This window comes from Rhipicephalus microplus, chromosome 9 (assembly GCF_043290135.1).
Source record: "Rhipicephalus microplus isolate Deutch F79 chromosome 9, USDA_Rmic, whole genome shotgun sequence".
NCBI lineage: Eukaryota > Metazoa > Arthropoda > Arachnida > Ixodida > Ixodidae > Rhipicephalus > Rhipicephalus microplus.
Genome location: NC_134708.1, coordinates 108,773,215 through 108,787,930, shown reverse-complemented (window position 1 = coordinate 108,787,930; position 14,716 = coordinate 108,773,215). Strand labels below are relative to the sequence as shown.

At 46.7% G+C, this 14,716-nt stretch overlaps 1 protein-coding gene across 1 annotated transcript; it reads left to right on the top strand.

Annotated features, from left to right (window-relative positions):
• The first annotated feature begins 501 nt into the window (after positions 1-501).
• LOC119163090 (uncharacterized) lies at positions 502-7,955 on the top strand. Its single transcript, XM_037415027.2, has 3 exons — positions 502-669; positions 2,420-2,662; positions 6,873-7,955. Exons 1-3 carry the CDS (start codon positions 625-627, stop codon positions 7,503-7,505), a joined length of 921 nt encoding a protein of 306 aa, XP_037270924.2. The 5' UTR covers positions 502-624; the 3' UTR covers positions 7,506-7,955.
• The last annotated feature ends 6,761 nt before the right edge of the window (positions 7,956-14,716 follow it).

The following is a 14,716-nucleotide window of genomic DNA, read 5'->3' as shown; positions in this document are numbered from 1 at the left end:
AATTTCAATTTCATTCGAAGTGTCCCACGTTATGCTAGAACGCATATAATATTGGAGGACGAAAATATGCTCGACGATGCCTCCATATTTGCGATTGTTTCACACAAAAGGTGTAACAAAAATGTCAAGTGACGCACTACAGGCAAATATTGCAGCGTAAATGCCTAGTACTTTGCGTAGCGTTTGTAACACGCCAACGAGGCGCGAAAACTGGGAGATTTCCACGCGCATTCTGCGGCGGGCTGCCCAAAAACGCGCCCCCAGCAACAGCGAGAGACCACAAGGGCCGTTGTTTATTCCAAGGAGCCTCCCCTCAGCACGGTCAGCCGGGGAGCACGCAGTTCAGCAGCCGCTGCGCACGTGCTCAAATACTCCCCGAGCACGCCGCAATCACGTGCAAAGCGGCGCGCCATTGGACGGTTCCGTCGAGCCCTCAGACGCCGATTGGACGGCCTAGGGCGCGGCCCCCCAAGCTCGACCTTAGAAAAGGGCTTCTCGACGCGCCGGCCGCTTTTTCACTTCACAGAACCCCCTACGTGCGAGACGTTCCAAAACTGGCTCTAGTGCGTTGCTGTGTTGGAACATTTTCGTACTGTTGTGGTGACTGGGAAGAAGCCGCTTTCCATGACACGTTTCTTGCAAACGCCTCCGCCGCACGAAGAAGACTCTGTAAGTACAGACTGCAACCCACGGCGACTGCCAGCCGTCCCGTTATTTTTTTTGGGGCTGTTATCTGTCCTGCGCACACCCGAACTTGTGCTCTTTCTGTTTCTTCGGTGGCATAAGCTTCTTTTTTTTTTACCTCACTCTTGCGGGATCTTTGGAAAACGAGCGGAATACTTGCGCGCGCGCTGACTGGTGCAAATAAAAAGCCGCCCCGTTACGTTGGGGCGCGCAAATCTCGTGAAACACTGGCTGTCGGCGTGTCTTCCATCCCCTCTGGCGTTTTATATACGTCTTCTTGCTTGTTCCGTGTCCGTCTTGTCCCCAGTGTTATTCGGAGCGCCCCAAAGGTAAGAGGCCATCATCGCCACCGACCGAGCCAGTCAGCTGACGATCAGAGTCCCGGAAATGCCACTGCCAGGAAACCACTTCCGCGTTGCCTGCCGCCCTCATATTAGATACCGCTGGTGTGCGCATTGTGTGTGTGTGTGCCATTTCATTGCCGAAGTGTTTTTGTTAGCCGACTGCCTCGTTTGGGCCGCCGGGGTGATAACTGAAGCCAAGAGCATCCTCCCTTTTGCGATAAGAGCGCTCTCGTGTTTGCCTTTCAGCGGGAGCTGCCATGCTGCGTCGAAGCAGACGACACTTTTTTTTTTCTTTTTCGCAGACAACGTCGGTGTGATAGCAGGCGCACTACGCGCCCAAAGTTCAGATAAGGGCCGAGATAAGCTGGCCGCCACAAAGCGATGTTATATCCGCCTAGTGGTCAACGCACGTACCTTGCTCAAAGAAAAAGTGTTCAGAAGGTCGTAGTTTTAGTGTATATACATCTAAGCAAGCTATAACGTTGTGAAGTATTAAGAAAATCTGTTTGGTACAAAAAAAAAAAAACGCCATCACGTGTGAATAGTCAGCATAGCTGTTCGCTGTGGAAAGCAAACGAACCATTATTTTCTGCCTGCTGAAGTGCAGTGTTCATTTATATCTCAAAAAAGTATACACGGGAAGGTTGCATTTGTGAATGCTGGTTGCGGTTAGACTGCAGTTTTAATAAAGTTGATACAGTTTACTCTGTAGGAATCCCATAAGGCTAAGTAAACTAAATTGTAGTTATTATCACGAACTTGCACATTTTCCCAGTGTGTGAATAAAGGAAAGATTGTAATTAGAGTTTCTTCGTGAGGGCCTTGCAAGCATTCCTTTCTTTTGCAGCAAGCCTAATATTGCGTCATAGACCCTTTCGAGATTTCCTTCGCTAGGTTTGAAATGTTTAGAACCTCTGTTTGATTACTATACTTCTGCATAGTTCCTAAATGTTTTCTACGGTGTTTTTACTGCATTGTTGTGATCAAGTAAACATGCAATTAAAATATCTGCTATGTGGCATGTCTTCTAAGAAAGAAAAGAAATAGCTCCTAGCTCACTGTGGATAAGGTGTATTTAGGTGAAGCCAGTGCTGACTTTTGGATGAAAGTGCTTGACTGCGATGCATGAAACAACACTAGTATTTGTTTTTTCTTTCACATTACTATTGTTAATAGTTATTAAGCCTTGTGGTTTCATCTCTTGAAGCACGAGTGATGTCACACCTTTGCTCTGGCATTGGGCAGGCCTCTTTATTAAAGACAATGCCACAAAAAAACTGAAAAAATGATCCAAATGACTTGGAGTGTGTCCTGTTGTGTGTGCATCCGCGCGTGGGCATTCCAGGTACGACATGGTGCTCAGACAGTGAGCGACCATGGGTGTCTTTCAGATGGACAGCACAGCCTACAGCAGCTGCGGCGGCGTCAACGTCGTCGCGCACCTGGCACGCGCAGACTATTTTGCAGTGGAGACACTGCTCTCCATGAGCGGTCGAAGCAAGGAGGCTTCCGGGATCATGCCTCCTCCACCACCAGCTAGCGACCTCACTCCGCCAAACTCCGAAGATGAGCAGGAAGAGACGACACCTGTTCATCGCCAGCAAACCATGCCCGGCTCATCGGAGCTGGCCAGGGTACGCCACACACCACATCATCCTCTTCATCAGATGCACCATTTGGCTGCGGCAGCATTACCCCGTACCACACTGTGTTTGCAGACGCACTCATCCGTCACAAAACACCTACTTGAGTACTTTGGCCCGCCAGTTCCATGTATAGCCACACAAAGATAGCTATTAGTAGCAAGCGACAAATACAAGCTAGTAAGTAAAGATTCATCGTAAAAGCTAAGGAGTCCAAACGTGGACGCAAGAGGCAAAACTGAAAATTTCGACACTCAACTGAACGTCTGAATTTGTGGGGTCTTGTCCTTTAGCGTCCATTTTTGGCACGACTTGCCAAGTGTAGGCAACACGCTTTAAGACGGGGTAGCAGCTGAGGTTAATAGAAAGAGCTGAAAACAACATTGACACACCACTACTTTTAACAATACTGTATGCTCTGTAACTTTCGAAAAATGAGTCTGGGCTGCGGGGAAATCCCACATTAGCTCTTTCTCTTATTTCATGACATTCACTGTAGTTCATTGTCGCATAGCAGCTGTATAGCCTGAAGAAACGCCAACTGCGGCAAACAATAGTGTTATTTTTCCATTACCACACAATCCTGATTGTCTTCTGAAGCACTCGAGGCAGCTACAGCGTCTCAGTACTGAATTGTTTTCGCACAATGGGCTGCTATTCAGACATGAGAGTTTTTGAGTCATACATATAAGTTAAATGTACGGTAACGTGTCATTTGCTCTTTTTGATGCAAACTTTTATGAGCATGCTTGTGTGTAGCACAGAACTGACGTGGCAAACTAGGTTGGGCACATAGTCTCTTCGAGATAAATTTATTACACATAAAAGATTTCGGAGGTAATAGTGTAATAGTAAAATTAGCTTTAGTTAGTATACGAGTAATTCTCACTGTCATTTTAGTTTTTTGGGGGGGCACTGTGATAAGCTGGCACTGAGTGCACATGTTGCTCATACACAGTAGCCTCTTTTTACACTGCAGTGGGCATTGTAGCTAAATTGGGTTAGGCGGGCTGATAAAAAATGCGCTGCACTGCTAAATGCCTGTCTCCAAGCAGGCTTAGCTTAAAGACATAAAATGGTCTTCCAGCAAGTCCTAAGATATATATGTGTAATTTTTTTGCTCTGTAAGTGTGCAGAACTGATATAATCTGAGGCTTTTACTGTATTACATCCCTTGCTTATCTCTCAGCCCTCGCAACTGGATGATCTTACAACAATCCAGGTGTGTCCTGATTAAGTGCAAAATGTACTATAATTAGCCTAGTAGTCGAGTTATGCGTGAACACATGTGGAACACTGTTGCTTGTTTATAAATAACATACGACTTCATAAACATCATTAGTGGTTAGGCGTTATACCTCTTTTAATACAGCATATAATATTGTCATCTGTGACCTGTAGTGTAAAACTGGGCTAGTATATATAACTGTGCACTTTTTAACTGAAGAAATCCCACTTATTCATTTCCTTTTACATGAAAATGCAATTCCTGACACACTCGTGGCATCAGCAAAGCCTAAAAGAAAAACAGAAGAAATAGTGAATGTGGGGTTTTACACAAAATCAATTATAAACTCTGGCTGCTAACTCTTTCATATCTGAACGCAGATAACCTATTGCTCACTGAAATTTACAAGCGACTTATTTTATTAAATTGATGTGAAAAAAAAAACCTGCCCTCTTAGCATTAAGAGTACATAAAGCTGTTTACAATAAACCCACACTCGTAGGTATCATTCAGTCCCCACCCCTCATAGAGAAATGACATGCTGTGAAGTGGGAGCTACGGTTCTTAAAAATGAGTAGGGTGACTGTATTTTGGTGCCAAAGGTAAAAAATTGGACCCAAGTGCAGTTTGTTTCTTGCTTTGATGAGCCAGCTGCCAAAATAACACAATGTGAGAAAGCATATGCGACACTTGCCACCTGTATCTACGGCACCTCATGCACCTTTGAAGTGGTCTAAAGGTTGAGGCTGCTACAGTCCAACAGCAAATTATGTTCCATTGCACTTTTGATGGTGGAAAGCCTTGGAGCATCGGTTTTCAGCAACTTATTCAGTTTATAGCAGTGCATGTGTGTACCTGATGGAATGCACATTCAGCTGCTGTATCTACATTAGCAGAAGTGTTGAACCTCATTCCGACGCAAGCAGGGTTTTCCGTCTGTTCACTGAATCACATTAAAAATGCACAGTTCACTCATGAGGTGTCATGGTTAGGAACTATTAGAAAGTGGCAGGAAAGAAAAGTGGTGTGAAATATTTTATGCAACATATTACTTCAGAATATCTGACTACCCCATGCAACTATTGGTGTAATTGAGTTCAGTTCACCAGTGTGCTAAAGACAGATGCGGTGAGCTGACAGGCACCTGGTAACAGATGTGGATTACATTTGTCTTAAATGGGCATAACTTCATAGCACATTACAATTTCATCATTGATGATTGATTTATATGTGGTGTTTAACGTCCCAAAACCACCATATGATTATGAGAGACGCCGTAGTGGAGGGCTCCGGAAATTTTGACCACCTGGGGTTCTTTAACGTGCATTCAAATCTGAGCACATGGGCCTACAATTTCATCAGCAGTTGTTTGCTTTTAGAGTAGTAGTCATTTCTTTGAACCTAACTACCTGCATATGTATCTGTCACTGTGACATTTGAGTAATGACCTATATTTTTGAGGGATGAATACTATTCTTGACTTTTCTGTTTTTCGATTTCTAATGCTTTGAAAACAGTACCGTGAGGGAACTGAAAGTAATTTTCATTCTAGAAATATGTAGGTGTTGTTCGTGGTGAAAACAAAAAATTTAGACAAAACTCGCATAAGCGACACGCTGGCAACAGCTCGAAACTTCGTCTGCAGTATTCAGTGCCTGCATCAGCATTAGAACTTGGTACATGCTTTGGTGCCACCAAGGTGCATTCACTCAAAAACTACTGACGGAAATGCTCAATACCCAATAGGCCTGCACACATTAGTTTGAAGTATGTCTCAAGTACATTGTGTGGAAAGCACAGTAATCCAGAAGTGCTACCACTGAGGATCGCTTGCATTGTGGTACACAAATATCTTCCTAAATGCAAAGATTCTGGCGGTGTGCCGTGAAGTGTTTAAATGCTGAGCACAGCCTCGTTTCGGCACTTGTTGCGTCTGTGAGAGCTAATGTCAAGAAAAATGTGCTTCTTGGCTTTGGAAAAGCGTGAAGTGTATTAAAGGAAACCTTAGTTAAAAAGCAAAGATAAAAAGGTAGTTCACTCTGACTGTGTAAACCCCTCTTTCTCCAAAATTGAGGCATCCTATTAGTAAAATCTTCAGCACATTGTATGTCATTTCCTTAATGGTCCTGAACTGGGGAGAAGGAATACCACAGTGTAGCATTGCAAACATAGTTGCAGCCGCTAAACGAATTGCGTTTTTATAAATTTATTTGTGCGTTAGGTCCAAATTATGCCCGTCTTAAGAGGTGGAGGTCAGTGTTGGAGCCAAGCAGTGATACGCTGCCGGTTTCCCGTCTTTCCCCCTATTCAAAATTGGGGAAAAGGGTCAAACAGAAAAAGCGAGCACTCGCGGATAATCTCTAGTTTTAAAACTTTCAAGCAGATGATTGCAAACTCTTAAGAGCACAAACAAATAATACAGACGTGAATAAAACGCGCATTATCTAAAATGTAAGACAGGCTGCAGCAGTGTTCTCCATGGGCGTCCGCGGGGGGGGGGGGGGGGGGGGTGTGCAACTTGACCCTCACCCACTTCCTCATATATGAAATCATGCTCATGGTGTGTGGAGGAGCGTAGGCGAAACGTTTTTCGGGGGGGGGGGGGGGGGGGGGCACTTGTTGAAGGCTTTGAAAAACGCCTACCTTTATTCGTCCTCGGTCAAACCCCCTCTACCGGAATGTCAGGGAAGTCTAGGCCCCTCCCGGCTGCACGTTTGGGCAAGTTATTAGTCTGGAGTGGTCGACCGTCATTTTGTACGCTGTCTGTCATGGCGAAAATATATCGAGGGGGCGCTGGCCCACTGTGCCACCCCCGGGCCACGCCAAGGCTTTATTACCTTTACCCCCGACCTCACACACCTGGTGTACCCTAGCGTCATTCATTTCATGTCATCGTTTTTGTGCGTGTGCCTGTCTGCCGTATCTGTGCTGTGAGAGTTCAGTGTGTCCCTTTTTCTTTTCCCCTACCAACAGCTGCTTCTCTCAGACAACCCAGTCGCTCCAACGCCAACAGCGGCCAGCCATCGTACCTGCACTCCCGTTTCAGTGATCGTCCGAGCTCCTCCGCGCACCAGCCCGCCGCCGGTGATGGCAACGCCCGCTGTGATACGTCAAGAGCCGGCAAGGCCCGTGGTGGCCATCGCGCCAAAGCCTCCCGCCCCGGCGATTCTCCCCATGATGCGCGCCGACGAAGCCCTCGTCCAGACGGCGCTCGTTCCGGTGGGGGCCGTGCAGCTCCTCGTTGCCCGGCCCGTTCAAGCCGCGTTGCTCGTCAACGCCGCCCCGGTGCCCGAAGAGCGCAGGCGCTCGTACGTGTGCAATTACGCGGGCTGCGGCAAGACGTACTTCAAGAGCTCCCACCTGAAGGCCCACGTGCGCACGCACACGGGCGAGCGGCCGTTCGGCTGCCAGTGGGCGGGGTGCGGCCGGCGATTCTCGCGCTCCGACGAGCTGTCGCGCCATCGGCGCACTCACACGGGCGAGAAGCGCTTCTGCTGCCAGCTGTGCGATCGGCGCTTCATGCGCAGCGATCACTTGGCCAAGCACGTCAAGCGACACGGAAGCAGCAGGCGCGTGGCACTGTGGCCACCGGTGCGGTCCGTTTGAGCCCGTGTTGTTTAACTCCCGTTGCGGTGTGGGATTCATCGCAGAACATTGACTTGTCGTGTTAGGTTTTCGAAAGAGACGGGCTGCCCAGCTTGTGACGAGCACGCAAGGTGCCAATGAAGGCGATTGCACGAGAGACGGCAGACCCTCAGGGCCTTCTCCAGACCACAAAACCTGGAGTTGAATACACACAAGCGTGCCAAACTAGCCCGCGAAATTCTGGCACGTACATAATCGAGCCTCGACGCGAGGCACGGCGAAGGCGATGAAGTGTTCCCTTCCTGCTCAAGGAAATGTCGATATGCTCCCGCTGCAAGTAGCCCAGGTGGCTGAGGCAGCACTGTTCATTGTGTATATATGCTTGTACAAAGACATTTTTGACAAGAGATATATATATAATTTATGAATAAAAGCCAAAGGGTGCTGGTCTCCCTTTGTGTTCCATTGATAGCACAACACTATTCCTTCAAAACGGTCGGAAGGTAAGGCGCATGAGCACAAAGCAGCACAACAAACATTGTTCTTCGTCGAGCACCGACTCGATTTGTTCACACAGATGGATGAACAAGTTAGTACTTGTGATCTGTTTCCACTATTCTAAGTGAACTTCTTTTTAGCTATCTTCTAAAGAAAAGTCATTTAGAATTTGCTTTTGCAACGAGATCTGCGAATGTTTTAGGCTTCGACTGTATATTGTGTATGTGAGAGCATGGTCATTTCGCACAGGCTAGAAAGTAAAAAAAAAAGCAGTGACAACACTCCCAGGTTTAACCCCACCTTTATAGCCTCATAAAGTAGACGGGGAGATTACCGTCGTTGCAGCTCGGCTAGTAGAGCATCGGACGCGTTATTTGAAGGTCGCATGCACGTTCGGTCCCTTGCGTCGGCAGCTTATCTAGATCTTCGTGCACTTTTCTTTCTTCCTTTACATTACAGTAACTCCCTCTCTGTTGTAACATCTATACTTTCCTTGGTATCATTGTTCTCACCAATATTTTCTCTGTAAACTATACACTTTGTCTTCCAAGAAAATTTGATAGTACGGTTTATAGCACATGAATAAAAACGACATCAAATGTAAATAAGTGGTTCAAATTAAGAGCTAAATTAGATATATATCAGAGCATAATTTTGCAACAGCTAATCAACTGTCATAGAAGAAGGGTTCATTAAAAGGAGGAGAAATGAACTTTTCGAATGGGGGAACTAGGGCACCGCAACCATGTAACAGGCCAGTGTGCCAGTTTCGTCTGTCCAACGTTTATGGTAAAAAAGCTGTCTGCAAAAGCTTATCGCGAGGCGCGTTGTTACTCATCCTGAGAATCCTGGCCGCAAGTTACTACCAGAAAGCGAGATTCTGCCGTGATACTGTACAACGAATGCCCCCACTCCCAAGTCCGAATCACTTCCTCATGCCACGTCGCCAATGGTTATACTTCGGCTGCTACCAGCACAAAGTGCTTCACCAAAGAAAATATAGGTCACGGCGTACTGGCTGTTATATCGGCCGCAAACACAAGGCGCCCTTGAATTCTGTATTACTTCAAAGCCTCCCATCCTGTCTTTCCGCTACACTCTCTGTTAGTTTTCAAAATTTTATTGAGTCCATTTGTTCGTCACTGATATTTCACGTTGGACTTGCTGCGTGTCATGTTTTCCTATGTGTTTTATATTTCTTCCGCGATATCTTCTACAGCGGTGTGTTGTAGTACAAATTACTACATGTGCGAAATCTGGTATATATATGTATAGCCAGCAGAAACTAATCCGCTTAATTTTTGCAGGTAAGGCCATTCAAAGGGGTGCTGAGACATTTTTTTTTCTTGGCTGAAATATATGCTGGAAGCACGGCATGTCGATCAATCGCTGCATCGTGCAACAGCTAACTAATGATAATGTGTGTGTTACCGAGCTGTCTCATTTTGGAGAGCTACTAGAACGACAAGCCGCCTTGTGCAACTAACGCTTCGTGAAACGGCACACAAAAGTAATGCACTTCCGCGCTGCCTATACGTGGTCTCTCGTACGCGGCATGGTCGTTGCGTCATTGTGACCTGGTGCCAAAGACTTTCGCGGGGCTTCCACCCGTTCGCAGCGAGCACGGACTGGCGAGAAGCAGCTGCTGAATAGCATAGAGTATACAATAGAGGGAACTCTGGCGCTTGCGTCTAGGACAGCTGCAATGCACGCCGCTTCAGCGAGCGTGGCAATTATGAGTAGTACACCGTCCTTGTCAGGAGACACTCCGTAAACAGGGTGGCTAGTTTTTCTAACACAATCTGTCCTCCGTCTTTCAGCAGATCTTATATTACCCAATTCTCACCAGCAGCTTTGCCTCTTTGCATTCCCTCCAAGGCTTTTCTAACTTCTGTCATTACTGGTAGGATGTAATCTGGGTTACTGCTGGTTCTTACATTATCGTCTAGGTTGTCCCGGCTACTGTGCAGATCTCTGTAAAAACTTCTTTGCTATTTTAACTATCCCATTTATATTGATAGTTACTTTGCCTTGCTTGTCCATTAGTTGATACATCTGGTTTTTGCTTATCCCTAGTATTCTCTTCACTGCTTTGACGCTTCCTCTGTTCTTTAGAGACTAATAATATGGTGGTTTTGGGACGTTAAACCCTGCATATCAATACATCTATCCGCTCTTTTGAGCGTAAAAGACTACGTCTACTTAGGACAGGTAATAACCGCGAAGGCAAACCACGAGATTGAAGAAACTAGAAGAATAAAACTGTGGTGGAGCACATTCGGCAAGCACTCTCAAATCATGACTGGTAGATTGCCACTGTCCCTCGATAGGAAAGTAGTAAAGATTAAGATGATGGAGGTAATCCTGATGGTTCAGATTACCTCGACGACACGTTGAAGGACTGGACAGGACCGGTTGCTCAGTTCCCGGCAAATTTCACTTTATTTACACACTGACACTTAATCACAATGAAAGGCAGTGACGCCCACTAAACCGAACGCACAGTAAGCACTGGGCTGTATTAGTGTCGGCGATACTTGCCGAGCCCTTAGTATACTGCACACAATACACACCGACACAAACTTCTCGATGTAGTATCAAACGTACCCTGGATCAGAGTCGGCGCCAAGCGCGACCTCTGTCCACGCTTCTCTATCTCGTCCTCGAGCACCAAGCTCCCCTCTTCATTAAATACCCCCCGTCTCATCTGAGACCGCCTCGTGGGACGAACCCTTTCTTGATACTCCACCAATGCACCAAACAACTGTCCTTTCTTCAGAGACGTGTTTCCACCTTTGCGTTCCCAAACTTTGCTGTCCTCACTCTTCAAGAAATGAGCTAAAGAACACCGTCATTTCGTCAACGTACAGTTTGAAATCACTTTCGCGCAACAACAAGCCTAGCTAGACAGACGGTTGGCTGTCTGGAATTAGTATACAAGATACTGCCGCATGTCCACACTTACTGTGACAGCGCTCCGCCACATTATCCTGTCGAGAGGGTTGTTGCGACAACACGGAGGAGTGCGCGACAAGGACCATTTTTCCTAGACCATTTTTTCGCCGCGAGTACGCTGCCGCCGTGCGGGTGACTCACCAGCGAGCGCAAGGTGCGGAGAACAAAAGCTTACGGGGTTTGCCAACAAAGGCGCGTGCAAGGGCGAACTGCTTAGTGACAAGTCTGCGCAGCCGCTTTTCATTATCCCTCCTCTTCGTGGGGCACCATATGTCGACTGGCCATTTTTCGCTTGCCCCACATATAACTAATACCCGTGCCACACAGGCATAGAAAATGACATTTGGTGGCGAAGGCCTTCAGTTCCCGAATGACATTTGTTTCGCCGGCGCTGCTACACGTCCAAAGCGAATGACATTTGACTTGATGATGTCGATCGCAGCACCTTCCAAGTGAGCATTGGGGGAATAGCAATAAAAAAATAAACAAGCGTTTACAAGCTTCATACACATCATATAATCATTAAAAATAGAAATAAGCATATTACGCTGCCCTAAGTTGTAGTTTTTTGCTTTGTTTTACGACGTTGCCGCCGACCGTAGCAACGTAAGCCAACACTAGTCAGATCCACAGCGTAATTAGAAAATGGCGCCTGTCGCATCTCTCAGAAGATGTTCGCAGAGTTCATTTTTTCACGACAGCACTTGTGTGTTTCCGTGTAAAGCATCGCACTCAAGAGCGAATAATTCTGGAGCAAAGACGAGTTAGTATGCGTCAGCTTCAGTACATTGAACTTGAATTAATTTTAAACCATTTCAAACTGACCTTCGTATAACGGTCAAAGCACTGTTTTTAAAAGTTTAGTGCAAATAAAAGACGGGAAGTTTTATTTTTAGCTGAATATGATTTGTTTTATTTACTTCAAGGTAAATCGCACTTCGCGAGCTGTGTCGTCGAGAGTAGGCATTTCTCAGTCAACTGAGTTCTCGCGAAGGCATTTGGTGGCGAATGGCATTCGGACGAATGCCATTTCGTTCGCCCGTGTGGCACCGCGTGAATGGCAATAAATCTGAAGGCATTCGGGGGTAAATGCCATTTTCTCTGCCCGTGTGGCACGGATATTAGGTACATAACAGCTGCACCTTGTCAGTACTTACCTACGGAGCAGAAACCTGGAAGCTTACAAAGAGGGTTCAGCTTAAATTGAGGACGACGCAGCGAGCGATATGGGTGCAACCTTAAGAGACAAGAAGAGAACAGAGTGGATCAGGGAACAAACTGAAGTTGAGGACATCATAAAGTTGATCATAATAATAACAATAATCTTTAATTATCGCTCATTTCATGAAAAAGTAGTACGCATATCAGGCCTGCCAAATCCACATAGGGCTTGAGTGGCAGTGCCTGGCAGCAGCGGAAACCAGCAATCATTGAAGTTAAACATTTGCTTATATGAGAAAATGAAATAAAATATAAACGGCACGAGAGAAAGAGAACAACCACTTCACTTACGACGATAATTACATCCTTAGCCTGAGAACCTGTTTTACTGTATGTTTAGTCCGGATGCACAGTACACCAGGAAGCAACCTATTGAAGCGCAGAGGAACATAGCAGTCTCGAATTCTGTTTTCCGTAGCTTGTGTTACGCCTCGGTGCTACAAATGGGTCCTTGCGTCGTGAACAACGTGGAGGAACATACTTTGTTTTGAAACTGTTGTTCCAAAAGTACATAATTACTACACCTTCTATTAGTAAGCGAGTAAAGTCCGGCAACCGTACAGTTTTCAAAACATCATTTTTGGCATTGAGGTTGAGGTCATGTTTTTTTTTTAATGCATGACGAATAATAGAGTTAACCCTTATTTACCAGCGTTCCGCACAATGGCCATGTATTGTTATGCCGTACCGTACTACACTGAGCTATATAGACAGTGTCATCAGCGTATTGATATAAACCAACTGGGACCACATTAACCAGGTCATTCACAAAAATGTTATATAACCATGGGCTAAGGATGAAGCCTTGCGGGACGCCGGATTTTATTAATAAGAAATCGCTCTTGGCCTGCCTAAGTGAAACTGACTGACGTCGGTCATGCACTGAATTTTACAGGAGCTGCAAAAATGCGCCACGAAAAGAGCTTGCATGGTTAACAAAATGCCGTGGCTCACGCTATCGAATGCTTTGCTCACGTTGAGAAAGATCGCGCATACACACTGATTTTCGTTAGAACGATAAGTTCAACACGTCAGATAAATCTTCGAGAACCGCTTGTGTACCTTTTCCGGGAATAAACCTTTACTGGGGAGGAGATAGTATGCCATACTTGTCAAAAAAAAAAAAGTCGCAGCTTTGCCGCAAAGGTGAAGCAATGAACGCGATAGCAACAAACTGGAAGGTCACGTGCAGAATGGCAAGCAGATCGAAACGTGCCTCGCGTTTCTCACGCACACATGACGCACGAAACGGACTCACAGGTACACATGAACGCGAATAAGCGTCTCAGTTGTTACTTCGCTGTCTCTGAAAAGTGCGCCCTCTTCGCAAACGGAGGCTGTGCAACGATTGCAGTGACCTTTGTGTGCCCCGTAAGTACAACAAAAAAAAAAACTACCAAGCTTTTTCCCGAGGGTGAACGTGGTTAAGTGCGAATGCACGTGGTGATGCTATGAGGGGGAGTTAAGTTGAAATCCGTTGGCATTCGCCAGTGAGCTAACGTAAACTTCCCCGTGTGATCACATTGCGATTCCCAGGAACCATTAGACCCTCTCGGGAGATCTTGGTGAGTTTACGCGTATATGTGACAGTAAATTCGCACTATAATGATGTTTATGTCCGCGGCCTGCTTCTCCCGCTTGCGCTCGGCATCACGGGCCCTTCAACGCGCTGCCTTGTCTTCAACCGGCGCGACATCTGCAACGACGCGTGCAATGCTCGCATTCGATTGCGTTGTACTCGTTGTTGGAGGTATCGCAGTCGAGGTTTATGCCTGCCATGGATCCATACCTATGACGGCTTGCCGATCTCGAGCAAGTCATGGCTGCGCGCGCAGCCACCGAGCGGAGGGTGGAGCGCGCGCAATCACGTGGTGTGTGACGTCGCTGCGTTGTTACATACGCTCCCTCCGCTCCTCTCGCCGTTGCTTGGGGAGAGGAGGAGGTGCACCGCGGATGGCGGAATCAGGGTCGCTTATAAAGTCCATTCGCACTTAAAATCGTTCCAGTGCAAGCCCAACGCCAGTCAAGACATATGATCCTCCCCACCGAGAGATAAGGGCGCGCGAGAGATCGTCCACTCCCCTCCTCTCCACGGGCCAAAGTACGCATGAGAAATGAGACCGCCGCACGCCCATTGCGCCATCTTGCTGACAATGCCGAAAACACGATAGTCCCACCTCCCTACCCCGAGATGCCCGCCAACAGCGGTAAGTGGGAGATATAAATAGCTTGCCGTTTGCACGTTTAAAAGGGTGCCCCTCGGGGGCGCAGTAGTTAACGCCTCGCACTCACGACGCGGAGGTCCCACGTTCGATTCTGCGTGCCGGAGTCTTTTTGTGGATTTTTTCCTCTCTTGCGTTTTTATATATACAGATACGTATACATATAGCATGAGTGACGGTGACGCCAGCGGCAAAATCTAACCGAGTGGGTCCATATAGCTGCTACCTCATTAAAAAAGCTTGTCATAGTCACAAGTAAATGCTTTTCTAACACCTGAGATAAGCAGCACAGATATAAGGGGGTAGTTGTCAGTACTGTTATGCACCCCTCCCTTA